The 23,882-nt window shown below is 28.3% G+C and overlaps 2 protein-coding genes across 2 annotated transcripts; one reads left to right on the top strand and one right to left on the bottom strand.

The window, feature by feature from the left end:
* Positions 1-13,437: 13,437 nt before the first annotated feature.
* LOC123292612 (trypsin-5-like) lies at positions 13,438-15,708 on the top strand. Its single transcript, XM_044873326.1, has 3 exons — positions 13,438-13,515; positions 14,552-14,847; positions 15,304-15,708. The coding sequence occupies exons 1-3, from the start codon at positions 13,452-13,454 to the stop codon at positions 15,706-15,708; spliced, it is 765 nt and encodes a 254-aa protein (XP_044729261.1). The 5' UTR covers positions 13,438-13,451.
* A 916-nt stretch (positions 15,709-16,624) lies between these two features.
* LOC123294016 (serine/threonine-protein phosphatase 5) lies at positions 16,625-22,595 on the bottom strand. Its single transcript, XM_044875071.1, has 9 exons — positions 22,437-22,595; positions 21,247-21,488; positions 20,557-20,704; positions 20,339-20,460; positions 19,613-19,777; positions 18,450-18,698; positions 17,708-18,015; positions 17,521-17,602; positions 16,625-16,790 (listed from the first exon to the last, which is right to left on the bottom strand). The coding sequence occupies exons 1-9, from the start codon at positions 22,522-22,524 to the stop codon at positions 16,731-16,733; spliced, it is 1,464 nt and encodes a 487-aa protein (XP_044731006.1). The 5' UTR covers positions 22,525-22,595; the 3' UTR covers positions 16,625-16,730.
* Positions 22,596-23,882: the final 1,287 nt, after the last annotated feature.

The raw sequence follows: 23,882 nt of genomic DNA, 5'->3' as shown, positions 1-23,882 counted from the left end.
ATGAGTACTTCCGAGTCAGTGTCGGGGCTGAACCCACCTTTCTGTCTGTTCTGAATTGAAAGTATAAAAAAAATACTACAATTACATTATACCTACAGGATGTTAATATTTTTTTCGACCTAAAAAACTCCTAAAGAAATTATTATTTTTCAAATAATAAATAGAACCAAAACGAAAATTTGAAGAAATTGTAATTTAATAAAAAGAGAATTTATTTGGAAGGCATTCATAAAGTTAATACAATTTAAATATATAATATTTTTTTAGGCAAACATATGTCAATCAAATACTCGTTTAAAGATAACTAAATGGTAGAACATATGTTTTTGAAATGGTACTACGATAATCCAACTGCTGTTTTGTTGCAAAAAAAAAGTCCTGTATGATTTCAATCTTGTGCGATAGTAAGCAAGATTGACAGTTTACTGTGCGGACCATTTTGAGTATAGAGTCTTTAATATAACAAGTAAAAACAAACAATTGACTGAGTTAATTGTTGAATTACCATGCATAGATAGTGTTGATTACTCTGTCACATTACACATGCATACATGTCACACATATGTAACTGATATTCCCATATAATACATACTATAATGTTTTAAAAAAAAGTTGCACATTTTTTAAACTTTTGTTCTACCTCTAAAGGTTTACAAGATAGGCTGCGGACCCAAGACCCAATTGACCTATGTTGCTCATTTAAGAACTCGACCACCGAAGCACGCTATAAACATTTCAGCTTGGTATCTCTTTCGTTTTTGAGTAATCGTGATGTCAAACGGACAAACAGGCAGATAGACAACCGGAAATGGACTAATTAGGTGATTTTATGAACACCTATACCAAAATTTTGTTCATAGTATTAATATTTTTAAGCGTTACAAACTTGGGACTAAACTTAGTATACCTTGGTATATTTCATATACATGGTATAAATATCTCAGTTATAAAAGAAGATGGAAATGTTTATGACAAGTAATATTGTAAAAAATAAATTTTACTATAAATTATCAATAAATACAATAATTCAGTTAAAACAAAATTTATAAATATACAAATTTCTGGTCATCAAAGGCATATTCAATACGGCATGTTATATTATTTTTTGTTTTCAATTGTTTCTTATTTGAAATATACTAAATTTTCAACACATTTCAATTTATTCGAGTGTATTCGTATTGTGTTAAAAGTAAATTGTGTTAAATAGGATGTTCCACCAAAAATATAACTTTTTTTTATAGAAAACCAAATTAATTGTTAGCAAATCTTTTCGGTGGTGCTAGTAAAATTTAAATCCAAATTTTTATATTTTGAGTTATTAGATTTAAAAAAATCAAGGTTTTAAGGGGATGCGAATTTTGTATATGGGAACTTCATGTTAATAATTTTATAGTCAAATATAGATTTATAGTCAACGTATGTTATAATGTTACGAAGGTTTTTAATCATTCTTCTCCCAAGCGGTATGATGTGAGAGTTACATTATCAGCGAATAACAAAGACGGCTGTATTTTGTTTAAAATTAGGATATCGCACCAAAAATTAAATCCTACAAAATTGAGCACGAAAGCGGAAATTAGTGATAGAAGTGAAGTTTATAACTATATCGTTATATTTCTGTATATTTAAAATTTCAATTGCCCAGTGAAGCGGGTAGGTAGAGTTTGTGAGATATCGCAATGTTTGGAAAGATTTTAGCCCGTATCTCAAAAACTATTCGACCAATCATCAAATGCACCCGATTTTTGTACTTTTTGGGTCAAAATTACCTTATATACTGAGTTTTATCGAAATTGAAGGTAACAAAAATTTTTCGATTTTTTACAATTTTTTAAAGGGGTACACTTGAAAAAATCCCTTTGAAAAAATCGAGAAAACGCAAAAAAAAAAATTTGTTTTGGAATTTGATGAAACTTGGTGGATGGGGTAATTTTGATCCAAAAAGTATAAAAATCAGGTTAATTTAATGATTGCAACTATAGAAAGTTATAATGTCAGCGATCATGAGCAAAACTGCATTTTCAAAAAAGTTAGAGTTCCCCACCGTAAAATAATATTTTTGGTGGGTGGGTGGACACTCTGTGAATAAAATTATTATTTGGTTTTTATTCTTTGGCTTATTCGTACATATGACAAATACAATTCGTACTATTATACAATTTTATTTCTCTCGTCTTTTTTTATTTGGCAATTTGATTAAACGTTAAAAGTTATCTTTCATCCCTACACACAAAAGAATATTTTTATTATTTCACTCCTATATACATAATACATATTACATAGAGATATTGTTTTCGAAATCGAAAATCGATGATAGCTTTTCACCGTTTTGGAATAGGTACTATCTTATACATTATTTCTCTAACCTGTTTTTCCTGGACGATATATTAATGAATTTCATATTTTAACCATGTTTTTGAATTGTGATTACATGTAATAAAGTAGAATAATTCAGTTAATTTGGCTTTGGTTTTTAACCCCCGAACTAAACATTTAATGGGGAGAGTTCTAAGCTATGTTCTGTACCCGTAAAAACGGAAAAAATCGCGATGATCTTCAAAATCGGTTCAGTTTTGAGAAGGCTTTAAGGAAAAAGGTAAATCCGTTTAGACGCTACGATGCCACAGACAGACAAACACAGAGACACACACACATAGCGGTCAAACTTATAACACCCCTTTTTTTTAGTTTAGGGGTTAAAAAGGAGAACATAGAGTATAAATGATCAACCAACTAATTTACTTAAGAAAAAATTTTCGATATTAAACTAGTCTGCTTATAGAGGTTATCTACCGTTTTCACCAGTTTTTTTTTTTTTTAAATTTGAACAGTTTAAGTGTGAGTTTAAAGCAATATGTGTATATATTAAAGTTAACGCCGTAAGCAGTAAGATAAAAAAAATTATTAGACATGTTTCGAAACGTTACAATTCGTCTAATTTATAATCTGAGTTTTTCAGAGTAAAAAATAAATTATTTAGCGAACCATTGATTAGCCGTGTACTCAATTGGATTTCCCTTCTGTAACGAATCATAAACTGTCCGAATTTCTTCAAGCTTTCCAACAATAAGCAATTCAAAATTTCTCCTAAAAAAATAATCGAAATTCATACGAAGAAAATTTTCTGTTAATAAACGCATGTTTAGTTTGTCCATTGTGTATCAATTTTGTACAAACTCTAATACAATTTTGTACAAACTCATTAAGCTTTAAAGAAAACTCAATATACTAATTTAAAGCATAATACCAATAAAAATTTCATCGAAAGATCAAATTCGTTTATAGTTTTAAAGTTGGACTCACAAAAAGAGTTTTTAAGTGAGAGCATAAAAAAACATATATTTTTGACCAAAATTTTTGGGGGAAAATATTTGACGCTACTGAATTTTAGCATATAAAAACAGTTGAAAAAAACATAAATATATGTGGTGAATACAACATAATAAACACTTACACCCACGTCACTTTTCTTTAACCGAATTGAGAACTAGCTTCTATTTTTGAATTCGATTAAAAAATACAATACAATGAACAAAATATTTAAATTTATTCTTCCATTCATACTGAAGTACTTAATGAAAAAAAGTACTTACTAGCCAAAATAAAACTAAATAAACTGAAAATAGCATATCTGAGACTATTTTGATGCCAGAAAGTCGAAAAAAGTTGAAATTTGAAGAATAACGTCAACAACAACTTTTGTATATAACTCTTTCTTAGTCAAAGCATACTTTTTGATTTATTTGAGAAAAACTGATTCCTCGATGTTAATTTCCCACTTTCCAAGTTTTCCTTTTAATTATACAGGATCATATAAATATTGTTTTCCATCCTATTAACTATCCATGAGCAAATTTTGATCCTATACACGTAATTTTTGAGCTCAAATCTCTATTGTCCGTGCTAATTGCCTATTTGAGCTTTTTAAATGGTGATTCTCGTTACATAACTTGATCTCATAATTATTGTTTTACATTTTTCAATTTTAAAACTGTTTTACTTTTATTATTTTTATATAACTTCTGTATTGGGATTAATATGATTTTAAAAGATATCAATCTTAAATATAATATAAAGTTACGATTAGCAGATGCGTCCTTATTAATTAATAAATGAATGTATTGTAAAATGTAATTAATATTAACTTTATAAACACGCATACAATATGATCAAATTATCTACTTTTTATTTAACCAACTGATGGCACCCACAAGAAATTATAAACTCCAACAATGAATTCGTGTGCAACAAATACCGACCGGACTTCTTCTGCTATAGAAATAAAATTTCTAATAATATTACTATTATCGGAGGACATAAAGTTCTTCACGTTGTTACTTTAACCATGGAAAAACAATTTTCAATTTTAGTTAGAAATTTGTAACGCCTAAAAATATTGATGCTACGAGAAAAATTTTGGTATCGGTGTTCATAAAATCACCTAATTAATCCCTTTCCGGTTGTCCGCCTGTCTGTGGACACGATAACTCAAGAACAAAATGAGATATTAAGCTAAAATATATATAGCATGTCAGGACGTATAAAAGATCCTATACTAAACAACTCAAAAAGAACTAGAGGGTTTGAAAATCCTGCAAAAAAGTATCTCGTATATTTTCGTTATAAAAAGGAATCTCGTATAGTCTCGTTTGCATAGAAATTATTTTCAAATCGTCTCACTCTTCGTCTTGAACGACTTAATCTTGATAGTTTCGTTCATTTTTTAACAATTTTGGATTCAATCTCGTTTCATTTACAATGACGGTAAAATTTTCGGTCTTGCGTGGAACTCGACATACATCAATTGAAATCTATATGCTCATATTATTTAGCAACTTCAAGTTCAACTTTCTTTTTTTATAAAATTACAGTTCTTCGGATCAAGCATCATTATTAATTATTGCTTAAGAAATTGTCTACAGGAGTATAAATCACACTTTGGACGAGTTTTTGCCCGAAATGTTTTCAAACAACCAATTTATATCTAATTAGACCACATTAGAAATTGACCAATGCACAACACCAATAAAATTTATCAGAATTTCTGAAATTTTTAAGACTTTTGCTATATCTATGTTCATAATAGAAATGCTGTACGTAGATACTATCAATATAATCTTTTTAAACAATAAAATAAAATAAACTTATGCTTCTAAAATCCCATAAAACAGAATAATTATACTCTTGGGAGTAATTTAATTTCATATAGACAACAAATTATTTCTATTTTATAATTTTATATTATTTTATAAACATTAAACCAATAAACCACTAACCTACAGCTATTATAGTGAGAATGACAATTAGCTATTTATTTATTTTAGTATAACCTGTATATATGAAACTAGCTCGACCCGCGCTGTTGCCGTAAGCTGTCTAGAGAAATATTATGTAAGTAGAGAAATATTTGTATGTATAGGCAATTTTATTACGAATATGATATACGCGGTAAGAAATGTATAACTTTTTACTTCAATGCTGGTATGGTATCAGGCATGGGCGAGCTATTTTAAGTCGAAGTCACTATTGTTATAACTATATTGGGTGCCATAAACTTTATTGTGTGTCTCTTTATCTAAGTCCGCATTGCTCATAATGGAGGAAGCGAGACGTGGTCTATCTATCTTACTCGTATTTTTGGTTGTCACTGGTTAGGTTGCCACTGTCTTCCTTGTATTTTAGATACAGAAGTATGAGTGTCTTCTCTAACCCATGCCTGGTATAGAGACAGATACTATTGTATCTATGTTAGTATAATATATATTAAGGTATTGAATATGGGCCAACCCGTATGTAGCCCATACTGCATTGCTTGTCCGCCATAACTTTTGCTAATGCTACTATTCCCTCAATTGTCAAATCAGTATGACGTTAACAGCGGTACTCGCATATTGATATCCATAAAAAAATTTCTTAAATAAGGGGTAAATCATGGAATTTGATAAACAGAAAAGCTATAAAATTGACTGTCTTTAGAAACAGTATAGACATGCATTCTTTAGCAACACTCTCCTACTTTAAAAAAAAAACTCTTTTAGCATCGATTAACTTTTTAAATTAAAAATTTTATGGCTTTGCAAAATGCATTGAATGCTGTTAAAATGGTACATCGTTTGAATATAGGTATATTTGCTGGAAAAACAGAGGTGCGTGATTAGAATAATTATTATTTATTAAATAAATGTTGTAACAAAAATGTTTTACTCATAATATTGACCCTTTATAATAATACCCCAAATATTAATAGTAGGTAGATAATCAGTTTTTAGTACTTTATGTTTAAATTATTTTTAAAAGGACATCAAGATTAGTATAGTTAGTAATATTTGAATAATATGTAATTATGTTAAAAGATTTATAAACATGTACAATGTTTCCCAAAAAAGATGTGATGTTTTTAACCCTTCAGCACTCCTGTAATGAGCATTTTTTTCACCAAAAAATAAATGACAAAAACTTAAAATCGGCCAAGAAATACGAATGATATGAGCATTTTAAACTACCAAGTAAACAAATAGGTCGGATATAGTATTTGGACGTCATATACTATGTTTGCTATATGAACTCCATGATAAATTCTGTTTTGCTAGAAAGAGATACAAAGAGAGATACTTTATATAGTTATTCGAAAAAAAATTTTCTCTGCTGTGTCTTACATGAATTAGCTTTTATTGTAAAAATCGTGAGATTAACACCGATTTGTTGGCTTGTAACATTAAGTATGCCCGAAAATTCGATTATTCCAATATGAACAAACGTCGCAGTCGATATTTGAATGACGTATTATTCAACACAAAATATTGTCATGAAAGTTTCTCTTTTGTTCAAATCTCAAATATTTGTTATTTTCTTTCATTTTAAAGACAGCATTCTTTCCTATAGAAAAACCCTCCATACAGAATGAATTCCTTACCAAATTCTAAGACCTTTGACATTATTCGATCTGACGCCACATAACGTAATATTAACAGAGAAATTAACGTTCAAAGATCTAGTAAACAAAATTCGAATTGTTTGTTGGTGTTGGTTTTTACATCTTGAGTGTTATTTTCTTGCAAATATTTATTTAGTCCAGAAATATCCTGGTGAAAAATAACAAAACAAAAAAAAATTAAATATAATGTTTTAAGAAGAAGAGGTAACTCAAAGAAAACCATTACACAAGAAAAACAATTTGTCTTTCGACTTTAAATCGTAACTTATTAGATAGACTAAATTTTTTACTATACTTTTATTCTTTAAATTTTCAATTTTTAATTTAATAAAATTAAAACCAAATGTAATTGAGCAAAATAAATATATACCTACCTACAAATAAATGGATTTACAAATAAAAGGATTACAATTCAATTATATTTATTATTTTAAAACCTACTATTGGTGATGGTCGAAATAAAACTGCTGCTGGAATAGTAACAAGTCAAGAACTCGATTCATTAAATTTCTAACCAAATCAAACATTCAGAAGTGATGCTGTATTCTTTAGTATCCATAAATTATTTGTATAAATTATGTTTGTTATACGTATGGATATATGAAAAGTCCATTATTCCAGATGAGCCGTTACCCGACCATTTCTCTGTACCTTTTCAACTTTTTTTTAAAAACCCTCCTTTGTCCAATGACCCTGCGGCTTGGTAAATCTGGCTGAATCCTAGAGATGAATCTAAAAGATCGGTAAAATAAAAAAAAGACGAAAAGAAACGTTATAAATTTGAAAAGAGAAAAAAAATGCACGATCCAAAAATGTAAAACAATAAGATTTATTGAGGGTCCAAATTAGGGCAAACTTTAGTTTTCCATTTTCTCAAAACTATTAGAGACAGAAACTTGAAAATATGGAGGTTGCTTCAAATAGTGAGTTTATTCATTCTAACTTTATATTAAACCCATCCGATAATTTATGGAGGTCAGATGGGTCAATTTTTGTAGGAATTTTTTCTGTTTAAAAATTCGTTTCAAATAATGTAGATTCCAAAAAAAAAATTCCAAATTGTTGGGGGAAAAAATGATGGCCAAAAAAATAATACAAGCACTGATATTCAACATTGTCTATTTAGTGTATTTCAATACTCAGTCAATTGTTTATTTTTGTACACAGTTTTTTAGTTTCTGAAATTTTTATTTTAGACGAAAATTCGTCAAAATTAATTTCAAAAGTATGTACAGAAAGAATTTATATATTGCCTGCGACTTTCATTTCTGTATTAAAACGAGAAGAACTTTAATTTTTAAATACAAGACTTTTAGGTACCGAACAGAACACAAATGGACCATGTGCCTTAAAATAGTTTTTGCGAAACAATAAAGCTTAAGTAAACGATTCATAATTAATTTAAAAAAAGACTACTTACCCGTATAAAATTTCTAAAAAAACTATAAATCTATTTTATTCGTCAGAAAGGATAATTTACATTTTTAAAAACAAAACCTATTCACAATAAAAATTATAAACATAATTCTATGTTTTGAAATATACTGTTCCAGAACTATATTATAATAGAAGAGAGTTAAACTGTTGAATGTGTTGATGAGAAAATAGACCCGAATCACAATAGATTTTATATTCGTTTCTATGATAAATACAGTCAGGAATACAACACAATAAACACTAAAATAACAACATAAACAAAAATAGTAACAAATAACACACACACAAAATGTTTTACATTCGTTTAAATATATTAAACCTTTAAATGTCTAGATCAGTCTACGCAAGCTATTTTTTTTTACATTTTTAACTTTTAGTATATATTGTTGCTTGTTTGTTTGTTTTTGTTGTTACATGAGAGCTATATATGATGATGATGCTACACCACTACGCTATCTATGCATATAAAGCTCTGTACTCTGTAGCTTTACTATCCATCACGTCTACGGGTCTACTTGTTGTGTGTACTATAAAATGATGCTGTTGCTTAGACTATAACCGAATCACACTAAGCACATATACAAACAATAATGTACATACATACGTTTGTGTATATACACACCTACTATGGATAGGCTACGATTTTCTTTTCTACGTTCTCATCGCTCCATTACAAATACCTTCAGTCCCAATTTTCAGAGCAAATAATAATGTTGTAGTGACGTCACAATAACATCGTGTGGCGCCATCACGTTTCAGTTGTAAAGAAGAAGTAAAATAAAATAAAAACAAGAAGTTCGTTTTTAGTTAGTTATTCGGGAGTCATTATTCAATGTATGTTATTTTATTACTAACCGACTTCTCGAAAAGTTATATCTATTTGGTTTTAACATACATTTATGTGAATTACATTAAGTATTATCAAAAATAATAAATGAAAAGTCAAGGTTTTTTCGAAATAAATTTTACCCAAATTTTCTAGATACCTTTTTTTTGTATTGTATAAATACGTATTTCGACTACCAAGTAGTCGTCATCAGAATGAATTAGCTATAAATATCGCATGTAACTTATCGACGTCAGCCATGCAAAATAAAATGATTTCTAATCGTTTTACAAGACAAAAGCGTGGCTATTGCCCTCCGTGTTGCAGTTACAAATGTGTAGATCAAGGACTTCGTAACGAAGCTATCAAAATATATAATAAGATTATAAACTGTAAAATTTTCATGGAAATGGACAGACGACTTTTGTGACGGCCGTAAATAAATATCTGATTAATAAATATCCATACTCTATGAATGATGTTCTTCTCTGAGCCTAGAGCACAATATGCGGTTACTAATCGCACATGATTTGCGACTTTAGTGTATGTACGGATTTAATTTATCCTATTTATAATTATTAATGTATTTTAGTATTTGACATCTCAGTTGAGGGTATTTTTTTTTAGTATTTTTTTATAACTGTTATTTATTTATTATTAACTGACATCTCAGTTGAGGGTTTTTTTTGTTATTTTTATTTGTTATTTAATGTAAGCATATCACACCCAAATTTTATTCAATTTTGATAAACCAGGTATGTAATCCTACTTAATTTGGGTCACTCTTTTCAAATTTTTTATCAAAATTAACCTAGCTCTAATAGGTTTCAAGTATGTGGAGTCCCGGTCCCGGAATGAAGCACATAAGAGATAGCTATCGAAAAACTAACATCACAGCTGAAAAGAATGACCCAAAATTAGTGGGTTTCAAAAAAAATTCCATTAAGATCGGATTAAATTTGCCTATGTTATCAAAAAAATCGAAATTTTTAACTTTATGACGTCATCAGAATCCAAAATATTTAATTTTGCTCTATCATATCCAAATTTTATCCAATTTTGATAAACCAGGTATGTAATCCTACTTAATTTGGGTCACTCTTTTCAAATTTGTAATCAAAATTGACCTATCTCTAATAAGTTTCAAGAATGTGCAGTCCTGGTCCCGGAATAAAGCACATAAGTGATAGCAAGCGAAAAACTGATTTCACACCTGAAAAGAATGACCCAAAGTTAGTGGATTTCAAAAAAAAATCCAATAAGATCGGCTCAAATTTGCCTATGTTATCAAAAAAATCGAAATTTTTAACTTTATGACGTCATCAGAATCCAAAATATTTAATTTTGCTCTATCATATCCAAATTTTATCCAATTTTGATAAACCAGGTATGTAATCCTACGTAATTTGGGTCACTCTTTTCAAATTTGTATTCAAAATTAACCTAGCTCTAATAGGTTTCAAAAATGTGGAGTCCCGGTCCCGGAATGAAGCACATAAGAGATAGTTATCGAAAAACTGACATCATAGCTGAAAAGAATGACCCAAAATTAGTGGGTTTCAAAAAAAATTCCATTAAGATCGGATTAAATTTGCCTATGCTATCAAAAAAATCGAAATTTTTAACTTTATGACGTCATCAGAATCCAAAATATTTAATTTTGCTCTATCATATCCAAATTTTATCCAATTTTGATAAACCAGGTATGTAATCCTACTTAATTTGGGTCACTCTTTTCAAATTTGTAATCAAAATTGACCTAGCTCTAATAAGTTTCAAGAATGTGGAGTCCTGGTCCCGGAATAAAGCACATAAGTGATAGCTATCGAAAAACTAACATCACAGCTGAAAAGAATGACCCAAAATTAGTGGGTTTCAAAAAAAATTCCATTAAGATCGGATTAAATTTGCCTATGTTATCAAAAAAATCGAAATTTTTAACTTTATGACGTCATCAGAATCCAAAATATTTAATTTTGCTCTATCATATCCAAATTTTATCCAATTTTGATAAACCAGGTATGTAATCCTACTTAATTTGGGTCACTCTTTTCAAATTTGTAATCAAAATTGACCTATCTCTAATAAGTTTCAAGAATGTGCAGTCCTGGTCCCGGAATAAAGCACATAAGTGATAGCAAGCGAAAAACTGATTTCACACCTGAAAAGAATGACCCAAAGTTAGTGGATTTCAAAAAAAAATCCAATAAGATCGGCTCAAATTTGCCTATGTTATCAAAAAAATCGAAATTTTTAACTTTATGACGTCATCAGAATCCAAAATATTTAATTTTGCTCTATCATATCCAAATTTTATCCAATTTTAATAAACCAGGTATGTAATCCTAGTTAATTTGTATCACTCTTTTCAAATTTGTAATCAAAATTAACCTAGCTCTAATAGGTTTCAAGAATGTGGAGTCCCGGTCCCGGAATGAAGCATATATGAAATAGCTATCGAAAAACTGACATAACAGCTGAAAAGAATGACCCAAAATTAGTGGGTTTCAAAAAAAATTTCAATAAGATCGGATTAAATTTGCCTATGCTATCAAAAAAATCGAAATTTTTAACTTTATGACGTCATCAGAATCCAAGATATTTAATTTTGCTCTACCACAACCAAATTTTATCCAATTTTGATAAACCAGGTAAGTAATGCTACTTAATTTATTAGTCAGTCACTTTTAACTCATTGATTTATTGTGTCTAATTCTACCAAGATAAAAATCATCTCGTTATTTTCAAGGTGAAAGGGGTCAAAAATTTAAAAAAAAATTTCGTTCACCTTTTTCTCCTATAGGTGTCATGAAATGAATTTAGAACACACACCTACCAATCTCCGTTCACTTTCGATATAATCTATATTTTCCTGAAAATAATAGAAATATGATGGAAGAGCTGTAAAACTAAATTATTAGTAGGTACTTTTGTACTTACGCCTTAAAGGTGAATAAAATATTTATTTATTATTATTGTTAATAATATACAATCAATCATACAATTACTCATCTTATTTACAAAAATAATTATGTAATGCAATAAGAATTTTGTTTAATAGTTCGTTGCGTGCAGAACCGAATTTAGCGCCGGGTGAGGAAAAATTTTAAGTACTACTTTCTTTTTTTTTTCATTATAGCATTAAAATGAGTTTTTACAGAATTTTGTGATTTTTAGATAAATGTTGTCTATATTTTTAAATAAATAATATTATTAACTAGAAATATTCTCATCATGAAGAAAATTTATCACAAATTCTGTTTATGCATAAAAAAACATTACCTTGCGTCGTTTGCAAATAAAAAAACATAAAATACAAATTTTAGTTTTTGACGCTTTTACGATATTTTTAGAGGATTTTATTACATTTACGTCATACAAATTGCCTAGTTGACTACACAATGGCCGAACTGCTTAAAGCTGAATTTTTGTATGTACTATGTAAATGACAAATCGACAATTGCTGAACATTAGAGAACATCCCTTCTTTAATAATGGTTTTTTGCATACATGATAAATATTTCATTACTGTTCATTTCAAAAACCTGTAAAATGTGAAATCATTGAATCTCAGACTATTATTTATAAATACACTCCTCAATTATTGAAATAAATAGATAATATTGACATAGAGTTTTCCAAAAAGAATGATACTATACTTCCAGGTATGAAAATATTCAGTACAGTTTGTAGTTTTATCTTTGAGTCACGATTCTTGAACGTTTAGAAATCAATGAAGATAGAATCTAAAGTGTCTGTTTAAATACACGTGTAAGAAAATCATGCTTAACACGGGAAGACGATTGATTCTTATGTTTTTTTTGTGGCATAGATTGCGAATGTTTGGCCCCTTAATCGTATATTTGGCTCTTCTTTAGCTAGGGTCATATATTGACTAAAGTCAAACCAAAAAACATTCCGAGTCAAGTATTGTTTGCATGCATATACTATGGACACTTTAGACCGTGTGCTTTACGATTTCTAAGCGTTAAAGAATGGTGAAATACCGCAAGATATGTAAAATGTAATTTTAAAAAGTATCATTCTTATCGAAAGTCCTTTCTATTAAGCTATGTTATTACACTTAGTATTACTTAGTATTAAGTTATTAATTTTATATCTTGCAATTAGAAATTGTAATTAATAAGTAAAACAATAACATTATTGAACAATTTCATAAAATTAATAAAATTTACATACAAATCTGGCATTCATTCTTGCTATTTATTTGCTACAATTTTGTTTGTGATAATAATGTTAAAATGTACCTTTTTTATGTTATTTATATTTCTAAGGGTCGTTAGTCGAACAATAGCTGGTAAGTTTATTTAATAATTTCATGATACTTCAAAACTTCTATTAAACCATAAATCCATTTCGTAACCCAGTGAACACATTTACGTCAAATTGATGTAAGAATGACGTCACGTTATGTCAGGATTTACGTAAGAAATCGGTCACATAAGAGTCATATATGAGTGGAAACATATATGAAACCCAAAATTAGTGGGTTTCAAAAAAAATTCCATTAAGATCGGATTAAATTTGCCTATGTTATCAAAAAAATTTTTAACTTTATGACGTCATCAGAATCCAAAATATTTAATTTTGCTCTATCATATCCAAATTTTATCCAATTTTGATAAACCAAGTATGTAATCCTACTAAATTTGGATCATTCTTTTCAAATTTATGATCAACATTAACCTAGCTCTAATACGCTTCAAGAATGTGAAATCCTGGTCCCTGAATTAAGCACATAACTGATAGCTAGCAAAAAATTGACATCACAGCTGAAAAGAATGACCCAAAATTAGTGGGTTTCAAAATAAATTCCAATAAGATCGGATCAAATTTGTTATCAAAAAAATCGAATTTTTTAACGTTGTGACCTTATGTAAATTATGGAGCACCTTTTACATGATTCCTTACTAACTTTTTGTTTTACGCCTCTATTTTTTATGCACCGGTGGCGGGTGACTTCTTTACCACGCCGTAGTTACGGACCTTCACATGATGTTCCCATATAAGGCATACTATATAATTTGCTCCTAATTTGCGCCCTCGTGTGTAAACAGTAACGTTTACGAAAAAATGTTTGGAACAAAAGTTGTTTATTTTTTTATAAGGAAAATTTTTATCTTTATAAGATGGATCCTACCGCCTACGGGCACAAAACCCAATCTACCTTGGTTGCTCAGTTACGAACTCGACCCTACTTTTAACGTCTTGAGCACGCTCTAAAAAGAATCAATATCATAAATGCATGTTTTCTCATAAGAATGCACATTGGGAACATACTTCAGCTTTTTAAGTTTTGTACTCTTTTTACGTTCATTTTATTTTGTTTACAGAAGGATCTCGTGATGAACTTGAAAGAAAATATAAATTTTTAGTCGCAATAGAATTACATGGAAATCATGTTTGTTCAGGTACAATTGTGCATGCTGCATTAATCGTTACAGTTGGTAGTTGTTTAATTCGATCCAACGTGCCAACCGATTATACAATACGAGCTGGTCCAATCATTGTATCCAATTTACATGTACACAATAATACTGTATTTAAGATAGTTGGATTAATATACAATCCAAATTTTGTATGGATGGGGCAACAACGCAAAAGGATTTATGACGCAGCAATTCTTGTGGTAAGTTTTAAGTAATCGAGTTTTTATTTTCTAGTTATTTTATTTCTATATTGCAATAACTCGTCCGCTTCACTAGATGATCTCACGTATCCCCCTCCCCCCATGCATAAATTGTAACCTATGTGTTATTTTGATTCATGATCTATATTATTGTAAAGTTTCATTAAAATCCATTCAATAGTTTTCGAAACCGTCCAACGAAGCCGGCGAGCAACTGCCAGATCTTAAAATATTTAGGTCTCCTTAAAATAAAATGTAATTTAAATCAAAAGCACTAAGTATTGATATCAACTTCGATGCAAATCGCCTCCAAAATAACTTTCTACCCTTTTTTAATCTCGTTAGGCGATGAGTTTCAACAAAATACGAAACACGCCTTGCATCAATTCTGTTAAAGAATGTTTATGCAAAATTTGAAGCAGATTATTAGACCAAAATATTACTTGACATTTTCAGTTGTCAGAACCATTAGTGTTTACTGATAAGATTGGTAAAATAGAATTACCAGCAGAGAGAGAAGATATACACCCTAATACAAAAGCTTTAGTTGTTGGTTGGAATGGCTATCGTTTACATGTTCAAAAAGTCATAGTTTTGAGTAATATGGATTGCTATTTAAAGAATAAGAGGTTTGGCGCTAATCTCCATGACTATCCAGTAGATTCACAAATATGTGCTAATTCATTTGCAAAATGTGATAAGGACATTGGAATACCATTAATTGCCGATAATAAGATATACGGCATGTATTCAAATCATTATCAAGGCTGCGAAAGTGGATCTCCTCCAATGTTCACAAGAATGTCAAAAATTCGATCATGGATCTATACAATTATACGCCGCTACGATTCCTTGAAATAACGTTTTAATATTTTGTTTATTATTATTAAATCTTTGAAATCAAGAAAGAGTTCTATTTTTTGAGTCACTGTGTAGATGCCACTGGCCTAACGTTAAGCCAGCAAAATCAACTATACCAAAAAAATAGTAAGACGGAATATCAGCTTACTAATATGCTTACTGCACTGGCATTTAAAACCCAGTACGATTTCAGGAACATTTACAACAATTTTACCACACCATTGGCTAAAAAAATTCTAGCTAGCAGAATTTAATAATGACCCATGTTTGGAAGGAATTAGATGAAGGGTTGAAAAAGACTAATAATTGCTTCTTTTTTTTAAATTATGTATTCTTTAATAACTATAATTACAAAATGCAGTGATGTTTAATTAATATATTTTAATTTGTACAAGTTTATACAGTATTTGTTTTTATTATTTATTTGGTTAAGAAGTTTTGTATGATCTTGTTTGATATTTTAAAGAAACTTGTATTACAATTATTTTCCCGTTTAGAAAATGTACGAAATTTATTATATTTATAAGAAATGTATAGAAAGAATTATTATATTTTTCGATTGATAAAATTAATTATGTGAGATGTACGTTTTATATAAAATATTTATAAAAATAATACAAATATTATCTGATATTAAATTTTTTTACAGTCATTTTTTTTTTTTTCAATAAATTTTGATTTCAAAAAAAAATCTACTTATTAAACTCATGTAAAAATTAAAATTAAAATGAATACAAATCTCCTTAATATTTATAAATTTGTTTCTCTTTTTTGCATAAGTACAAATTTTTTACCTAAATATTGACGACCGTTTTTCTTTTCTGTGTCGTTATTAATTATTGAATGTTTTTATTACTAAAAATATTTATTCATCAATAAAAAGTCCATATTAAATAATTATTGAATTAAAAACAAAAAAAGTAACAAAAAAAAACCTATGCACATAGATAATATTTAAAAATTTGTTCCTAATAACTTTAACATGGACCATTTTTGATTTATGGCAGAATTTATTGTTATAATTAACCTATTAATCGTAAAATTGGATTTGCATACGCCATTGGTTTTTCATTAGGATGCGGCTGAAAATAAGCAATTATTTTTTTCTGTTAGAAACATAATACAAAATGCATCATATGGAAGTATCATAATAATTTCAATGTTAACATTATTTTGTTTACTATTATTTGTTTTTAAACAAATTAGAGGAAATTGTTAGTGTTTCTCCTTCCTTAAATCTGATAAAAATAATGTAAAGACCCAACAAAAAATTAAAAATTGCTCCCACTAATAAAAATACTAACCTTCTCAAAAAAAAAAAAAAACTAAAAACTTAATATTTTTTTTAATTTACAAGTTTCCGGAGATTTTATAGATTTTTTGAAACTGCGGGTAGCTTGGAGTGATGCATATTAAATCAAACTTCATGGCAGCATAATTGAATAATAACTTCCTGAATTTTTTTCCCAAAACATTGATACTTATTTCATGGAAACCCAATTTAATAATATAAAAATTAGTTGTAGGGAATGTTACCACGACGAAAAAGCGTTATTAAAATTTTCACTCAGTAATTTTTTAAGGTTTAACTATTTGTTTATTTTTTTCTACGATTACGCGATTTATTTATTTAGAAGAAAATGATTGTGACTAACTGCTAAAGCCATAAATTTTATATTTAAGATTCATATACACTTATTTTTTCTAAAATAATGGAAGTTATAGAATTGGAAGAGGTTTTATAATATGATCTTTATCGTTAATAGTAAATCTATCCGTAAATTTCCCTTTCCTAAAATACTTTTAACTTACCACAGCATCATACGTAGTAAAAACGGGTTTCATATCTTTTCCTTTTAATGTAATAAAAGCTCCTTTATTTCCCATAGTATCACTGTGAACAAATTTAACTCATATAAATTTTATACATATATTGACTAAATACATTTTGAAAAACAAAACAATTTCATGAAGGTGCTAAATAAAGGCAATACTTTACCAATAATTGGGTGCTGAGAACACAGTAATACATTTTCCATCATGAGCAATTTCATATCCATCACTTTTTACTTCATGACTTCTAATTATGTATTCTAATTTATTTAATTTTAAGAAATTTTCCGTTACATCAGGTCCAAATTGACAACCTACACCTCGTTTACTAGGTGCTCTACCATTTTGTGGTTGTGGATCTGACCATAATAATTCACACATTGGTCCCTCTTCAGGCGGTTGACGATTTCGATCTATTTTTTTAATATCTTCCAGTGTAACATCGTCTTTGGAAAAGAGACCACCATGCATAACCTAATAGAAAATATTTCTTAAAAACAAGGTTGTGATAAACGTGTTAAATATGTGTTAAGTAATGAAAACCCACAATTGGTCCTTAGTAAAGACATATCGAATAAACTAGTAGGCGACATATTGCGCCGATAAATGATTTGTATAAAACATTTATAAAATATCAGTGTATTTTTCCTAAATCAATACTATATTCACACATTTTTTTTGAGAATTCGTCAGGTGCATGACAAGTGGTGTTAATTTTAACGGAAAAGCTTGAGCTTTGTAAATAAATTAAAAGAATATTGACAAAAAATAATATTTATTTCACCGAGTGTAAATATCGAGAGTCATACATAAATGATTAAAAATGAAAGTTACTCGAAAACTCGATACGAATATATTTTGGCATACACATGACGAATTTCTAATCAAACATAATAATTTTTTCTTACTAAAACTTTATTATTTAAACAATGTGCTAATGGAAGCCAATTATACACTTCAGTAAATAACTCCGCCATTTGTGTTGTATATTTAGCTTTAACTTCACCATCAAAACCATACATTTGATTCATTGTAGCACTTTCATGATTACCTCGAGCCATAAAAAAATGATTTGGAAATAATAATTTAAATCCAAACAATGTAAAAATACATTCTACTGAAAATGCTCCTCTGTCTACAAAATCTCCATTAAATAACTGAATTAACAATTAAGGAAATCATTATGTTCTGTATTATTATAAAATTATTAAGGTTTTTTTAAGTGCGTTTCTCAATAGAAAAAGACTGAACTTATCATGATGTAATATTTTACTTTCTTTATATTTAAATAAAGCCCCGAATAGACAGTGAAATTTAAATTAAACAAGTGAAAATAAACTTTGACTGAGTTAATTGTTGAAATACAATGTATAAACAGTGTTGATTACGGAATCGTTTTTTTTTTTTCGCCATGAAAGTAAAAAAAGATAGCCACTCTTAGATAGAAACGCACCACTGATAATACCATATAATACACACTATATAATTTGCGCCCTCAAGGGTAAACAGTTGTGTTTACGAAAAAATGTTTCAAACAAAAGTTGTTTATTTTTACGGACCCAAGCCTCAAGTGACCTATGTTGCTCATTTACGAACTCGACTTCACTTTTTACGTGCTGAGCACGCTTTTGAGTTATCGTGTCAACAGACTGACGGACAGACAACCAAAAATGGACTAATTAGGTGATTTTATGAATACTTATACCAACATTTTATTCGTAGCATTAATATTTTTAAGCGTTAGAAACTTGGGACTAAACTTAGTATACCTTGATATATTTCATATATATATACATGATATAAAAATTTATCCACTAAACCGGACAAAGGTAATTTACTTAAACATCTATACAGAATGCTGAAGTAGAGGGCAGAGCGTAGGTGTAAGGAAAATACTTTCCTTCTGCTTTTTTTGAATTTGCGTACAAATTCATCTGCGGATATCTGGTAATTTTAAACTATAAGTTTTTGACTTTTGTAAATTATTTTGTAAACTTTGAATCCATTCATTTATCCAAAGGGAAAATTTTTCGTATTATGCGTAGTCACAGAATAAAGTTAAAAAGGATACATAAGGATTATCTTCAGAAGGTAAACCATTTAATTCAAAAATATTCATTAAATCATAAAATTGTCCATGTATATCACCACAAACAGTAAATTTGTCATTATCACCAATGGGTACTTCTATTAGAGATGGTAGAGCCATTAAATATTCTTTTATATCTAAGAGTATCTGGAAAAAAAAATTGTCTGTACTTTGAAATTTTGTTGATGTGAAATCATTCTGACAGGAAATAACGAGTATATCAGTCATGAGTCAAATTTGAATCATTCTCTAAATAAAATAAAATAATTAATTACAACCGCGGATTCAGAACATTTTTAGTAGCGAAAAACTTTCGAAATTTTTTTTTGTTTCGTTCTTATTTTGTTTATCTACTCGATTACGTATTTTTTCCATAAATTACCCAACAGTCTATTTTATCTAGGGAATAAATATCTTATTAGACAAATATTTGAAATTTTGATTTCTATTATATAATAGATTTGGCAGTGAATACTCTGTTCACTTAACCAAAGTTTGAAGCTTAGAATCGTGTGCTACACCAACGAATTAAATTGATTATAGTGTTGATATGGGTATTTTTGGTCAGATAAAGTATAGCGCACTTAAGATCAATATAGCACGACCTTGTAGGAAAGATAAATGATCTGATCATTAATGTGTCTGGTTAGGGGGCAATTAAGAGTTAAGGGGACAGCATGTTAAAAAAATTAAATGTAAATGAATTACCTTATAAGCGTATTTACGATGTAATTTTCCTTGATTTTTGTATGTTTCCATTAATTCTTTCATAAATTTTAGTGTAACTTTACCATCCTCTAACTCAGGGCCTTTATATTCATCCTCTATAGCTACAATTTAAAAAAAAAAAAAGATAATATTAAATTGGTACATTAAATCAAGATAGGAAAATAAATAAAATTAAAATAAGCATTCGCTATTCTTACTCATTGCATCTAAATTTATTGATTCGGCTACACTTCTTTTCGTTTCCTCAACCGATATTGCCTTTTCAAAAGCAATTTTTTTAACTATTTTATTACATTCCGTATATTTTGATTTTGCATCTGGATCATTTGGTCGTGCTTTTGTCACCTATATCAAGTAATGAACATAAATTTTTAAAAATAAGGTATTACATGTTTTTGAAAGCCTTTCAGTTTTTAACTCAAAGTAAATTTCGAATAGGCTAAAAAATTCATCACAATTTTGAAGCTGTATGTATGCAAGCATAAAGTGTAGAAAAATAAGTAAGTTCGTGAGAGGTAATCTTTGGATATGTATGGAAGCCAATACCAATACATCCAATCTTCGAAAAAAGTCTATTAATATCTGTAATCGGTCAAATAACTTCAAAACTTTATTGAAAAATTCTATCCTCATTCAGATGCCTTAATCAAATGTTCAAACAATAACTATATACTAATAGGGAACATTCATGAAATTTAAATTTGGTTCAAATATTTTTCTTCCATAACTTTAATGACTGGACATTTCAACTAAACCATTATTAAAGTTATTAATATCTTTTTAATTACTTAAAATTAATTAATAAAAGTACAAATTCAGTGAGGGCATTTAAAAATTTCTAAAACGGAAATACAAATTTTTATACGGATGTGACGGATAAAACTTACATATTCAAAATTTTTCAATGCTTCTTTAAATCGTCCTAATGACATATGCGCAGCAGCACGTCGATAATATCCTTTGATATATGATTTGTCTAATTCGATAGCTTTGGTGGCATCATCTAAAGCATATCCGAAACATTCAGTTTTTAAATATGCGAAACTGCGATTTCCATAATATACGGGAACACTTGCATTTAGTTCAATTGCTTTGCTGTACAGTTCAATTGCTTTCAAGAATTCTTGTCCTAAAATGTAAAATAACAAATTGATAAAAACTACAGCATTATTTATTGATTTTACAAATTTTATCGCATTCATTTGTAGATTGATTGATTTTTTTTCATAGTTTTTCATTTCGTTTTGAAACTTTATATTTCAATCTAACATAAATAAAAATTTCGTAACAATTACATTATATTATTCTTCAGATTATAAAAATCTGCTTTTTTCTCATTAACTAGAGATAACTTGTTAATTGTGAAATTAACTAATCGCAAACGAGCCTTTGACATTAGTCGTATTTAATAAATTCGCAAATCTAAATTAACTCAACTCAACTTGAGGCACTCAAGCTGAACACAATTGTGTACAAGTATTTTTATCATTTTGTCAATTTATTTATTAAATACGAGATGAAATAGATTTTTTGCATACACTACAAGTTTCAAGTTCCTTAACAACAAATCTGTTGAACATAATTAATTTGACTACTTAATGATGCTTTACATAACTGTCCATAATTGTCTTTTCAATTTGTAAAAACTTATAATTTTAATATTCATAGGTCATATTACCAATAATTAACGTATTTCATAATATGACCTTGTATGATTTCCGATTTGTGGTAAGTTTTTTTATTATTTTCGAAATGAAACGTTTTTAAAGACAAGTTTGCATGAAAACAGATAATATGGTTTTCAGTATATTTTTAAATAAAATTTTGAAAGTCTTTTATCTTTGAAACCATATCTTACATTAAAATAAAAAACTTTCAACTCTTATTCTGTTAGAAAGAATCATTACGAAGCAAATTAATATCTAGAAATGAGACTATGAATGAGTAAAATTTTCAATAAATTTAATGTGATTTCAAAACTATATATATGATTTTTTTAAATTATTCTTCATTCATAATTATCATATTTTTTTGAAACCGAAAGTGCACGCAAAATTAGCGGTTAAAAAAAACTTACTTTTAAAGCATTCATTTGCTTGTACTTTATATTCTTCAGCCTTGCTTATATTCTCTGGTGTTATTTCTGCTTTAGTATCATTTTCCATTTTATAAATTTAATTGAAAATAATAAAAATGAAGATATTAAAATAAATCCTAGACCTGCAAAAAATCTTACATGAACTAGTAGTAGTCTAGTAGTTGTTATGCTGTTCAATTTCAGATTTATTAATTAGCTGTCAGAGGAATCGGTTTTATAAACATTCGGGTTAAATATAATTTATGTTTCTTTTTAAATAAAATACATAATTTCTGAAATTTAGTTTAAGTTAAAAAAAATTTGGATAAAAAGAAATGTCAAATAATTCCCATCATGTAACTTTTTTGTATTAAATTGTAGGACTAAAATATACCGGCCGGTAAAAATTTTAGGTTTGTTGGCATACTCATTGTTCAGCCAAAATTTTCAGTCGCATTCTGCCAAAATTTTTGTACAAAATGTGTAAATTTTTAATAATGAATAATGTGTATGAAATAAGCCAAATTATTCCACATTTTTTAAATAATGCGTTGACATTTTAATCGTAGTTGGTCGAGTTAATTGATTTTAGAATGCATTTCTGTATCTTGAACCATACACGCTATTAGAACTCAGCCTTATTTCATTACTTTTAGGCTTTCATTTAAAATCGCTATAGTCATAAAATAATATAACCTAACGGACTATAGCTATAAGCATTGTCAAGAACAACTGAGCTTGTAATTGTTTATTTCTCGAAAATTAAAACAGTATGATTTTTCGATCTCTGTATTCAATTTTTGTAAATAAATATTAAGTCGTAAAAGCAGCGATTATCAATGGGAGGAAACATCAGATTGGTGGTGCCCTCTTCTGAATAAAAAAAAATGTGAAAGTTGCAAGGAAGTGTATGTTTTTACCTTAGCAGATATTTTTTAAAACATTGAATTTAATGAAACCTTTTTCACCCAGTATAATAATTTTATCCGCATGAATTTTAATTTTTCAAAATTAAAAATAGATTGGGAGAGGCAACAATGATAACATAATTATATTGAAGCACCGTAGTTATAATTTCAGTCACATATACAAATTTTGCATTTCAAACAAAAATTTGTATTTGTAATTTATTTAAAAAATGTGATAGAAATCGTAATGTACGTCGCTGGAATTCTACTGCATACCGTTCGATTATATAATTATTAAGTTATAAAAAGAGAAATACTACGAAAATAGTCAAAACGTATATGGTTTCAAGACATTATTAAGTTAGGTTATATTTCATATTTGACAGATATTATTTAGCTTAGCTACTGGTGTTCTTCACTTTGAATCATACATACAAGCAAGCGCATTGCGGAACAAACCTAAAATATTATGAATTATTCCTAAGTTTCTCTTATATGCTTTTCTGTTACATGCCATCAATTTTATTCTATCTAGTGT

The sequence above is a fragment of the Chrysoperla carnea genome, chromosome 2 (genome assembly GCF_905475395.1).
Source record: "Chrysoperla carnea chromosome 2, inChrCarn1.1, whole genome shotgun sequence".
Classification (NCBI taxonomy): domain Eukaryota; kingdom Metazoa; phylum Arthropoda; class Insecta; order Neuroptera; family Chrysopidae; genus Chrysoperla; species Chrysoperla carnea.
The sequence above is the reverse complement of the archived record's forward strand: the minus strand, read 5'-3'. Positions and strand labels throughout refer to the sequence as shown.

Coding starts and splice junctions, on each gene's coding strand:
- LOC123294016 (XM_044875071.1), bottom strand. CDS start 22,524: ATGGAAAATGATACTAAAGCAGAAATAACACCAGAGAATATAAGCAAG. Junction 20,705..21,246: donor CATTGAAAAATTTTGAATAT/GTAAGTTTTATC, acceptor TACTTGATATAG/GTGACAAAAGCACGACCAAA. Junction 16,791..17,520: donor TTACTACGTATGATGCTGTG/GTAAGTTAAAAG, acceptor GCTTATTTTCAG/CCGCATCCTAATGAAAAACC.
- LOC123292612 (XM_044873326.1), top strand. CDS start 13,452: ATGTTAAAATGTACCTTTTTTATGTTATTTATATTTCTAAGGGTCGTT. Junction 13,516..14,551: donor CGTTAGTCGAACAATAGCTG/GTAAGTTTATTT, acceptor TTTTGTTTACAG/AAGGATCTCGTGATGAACTT. Junction 14,848..15,303: donor ATGACGCAGCAATTCTTGTG/GTAAGTTTTAAG, acceptor TGACATTTTCAG/TTGTCAGAACCATTAGTGTT.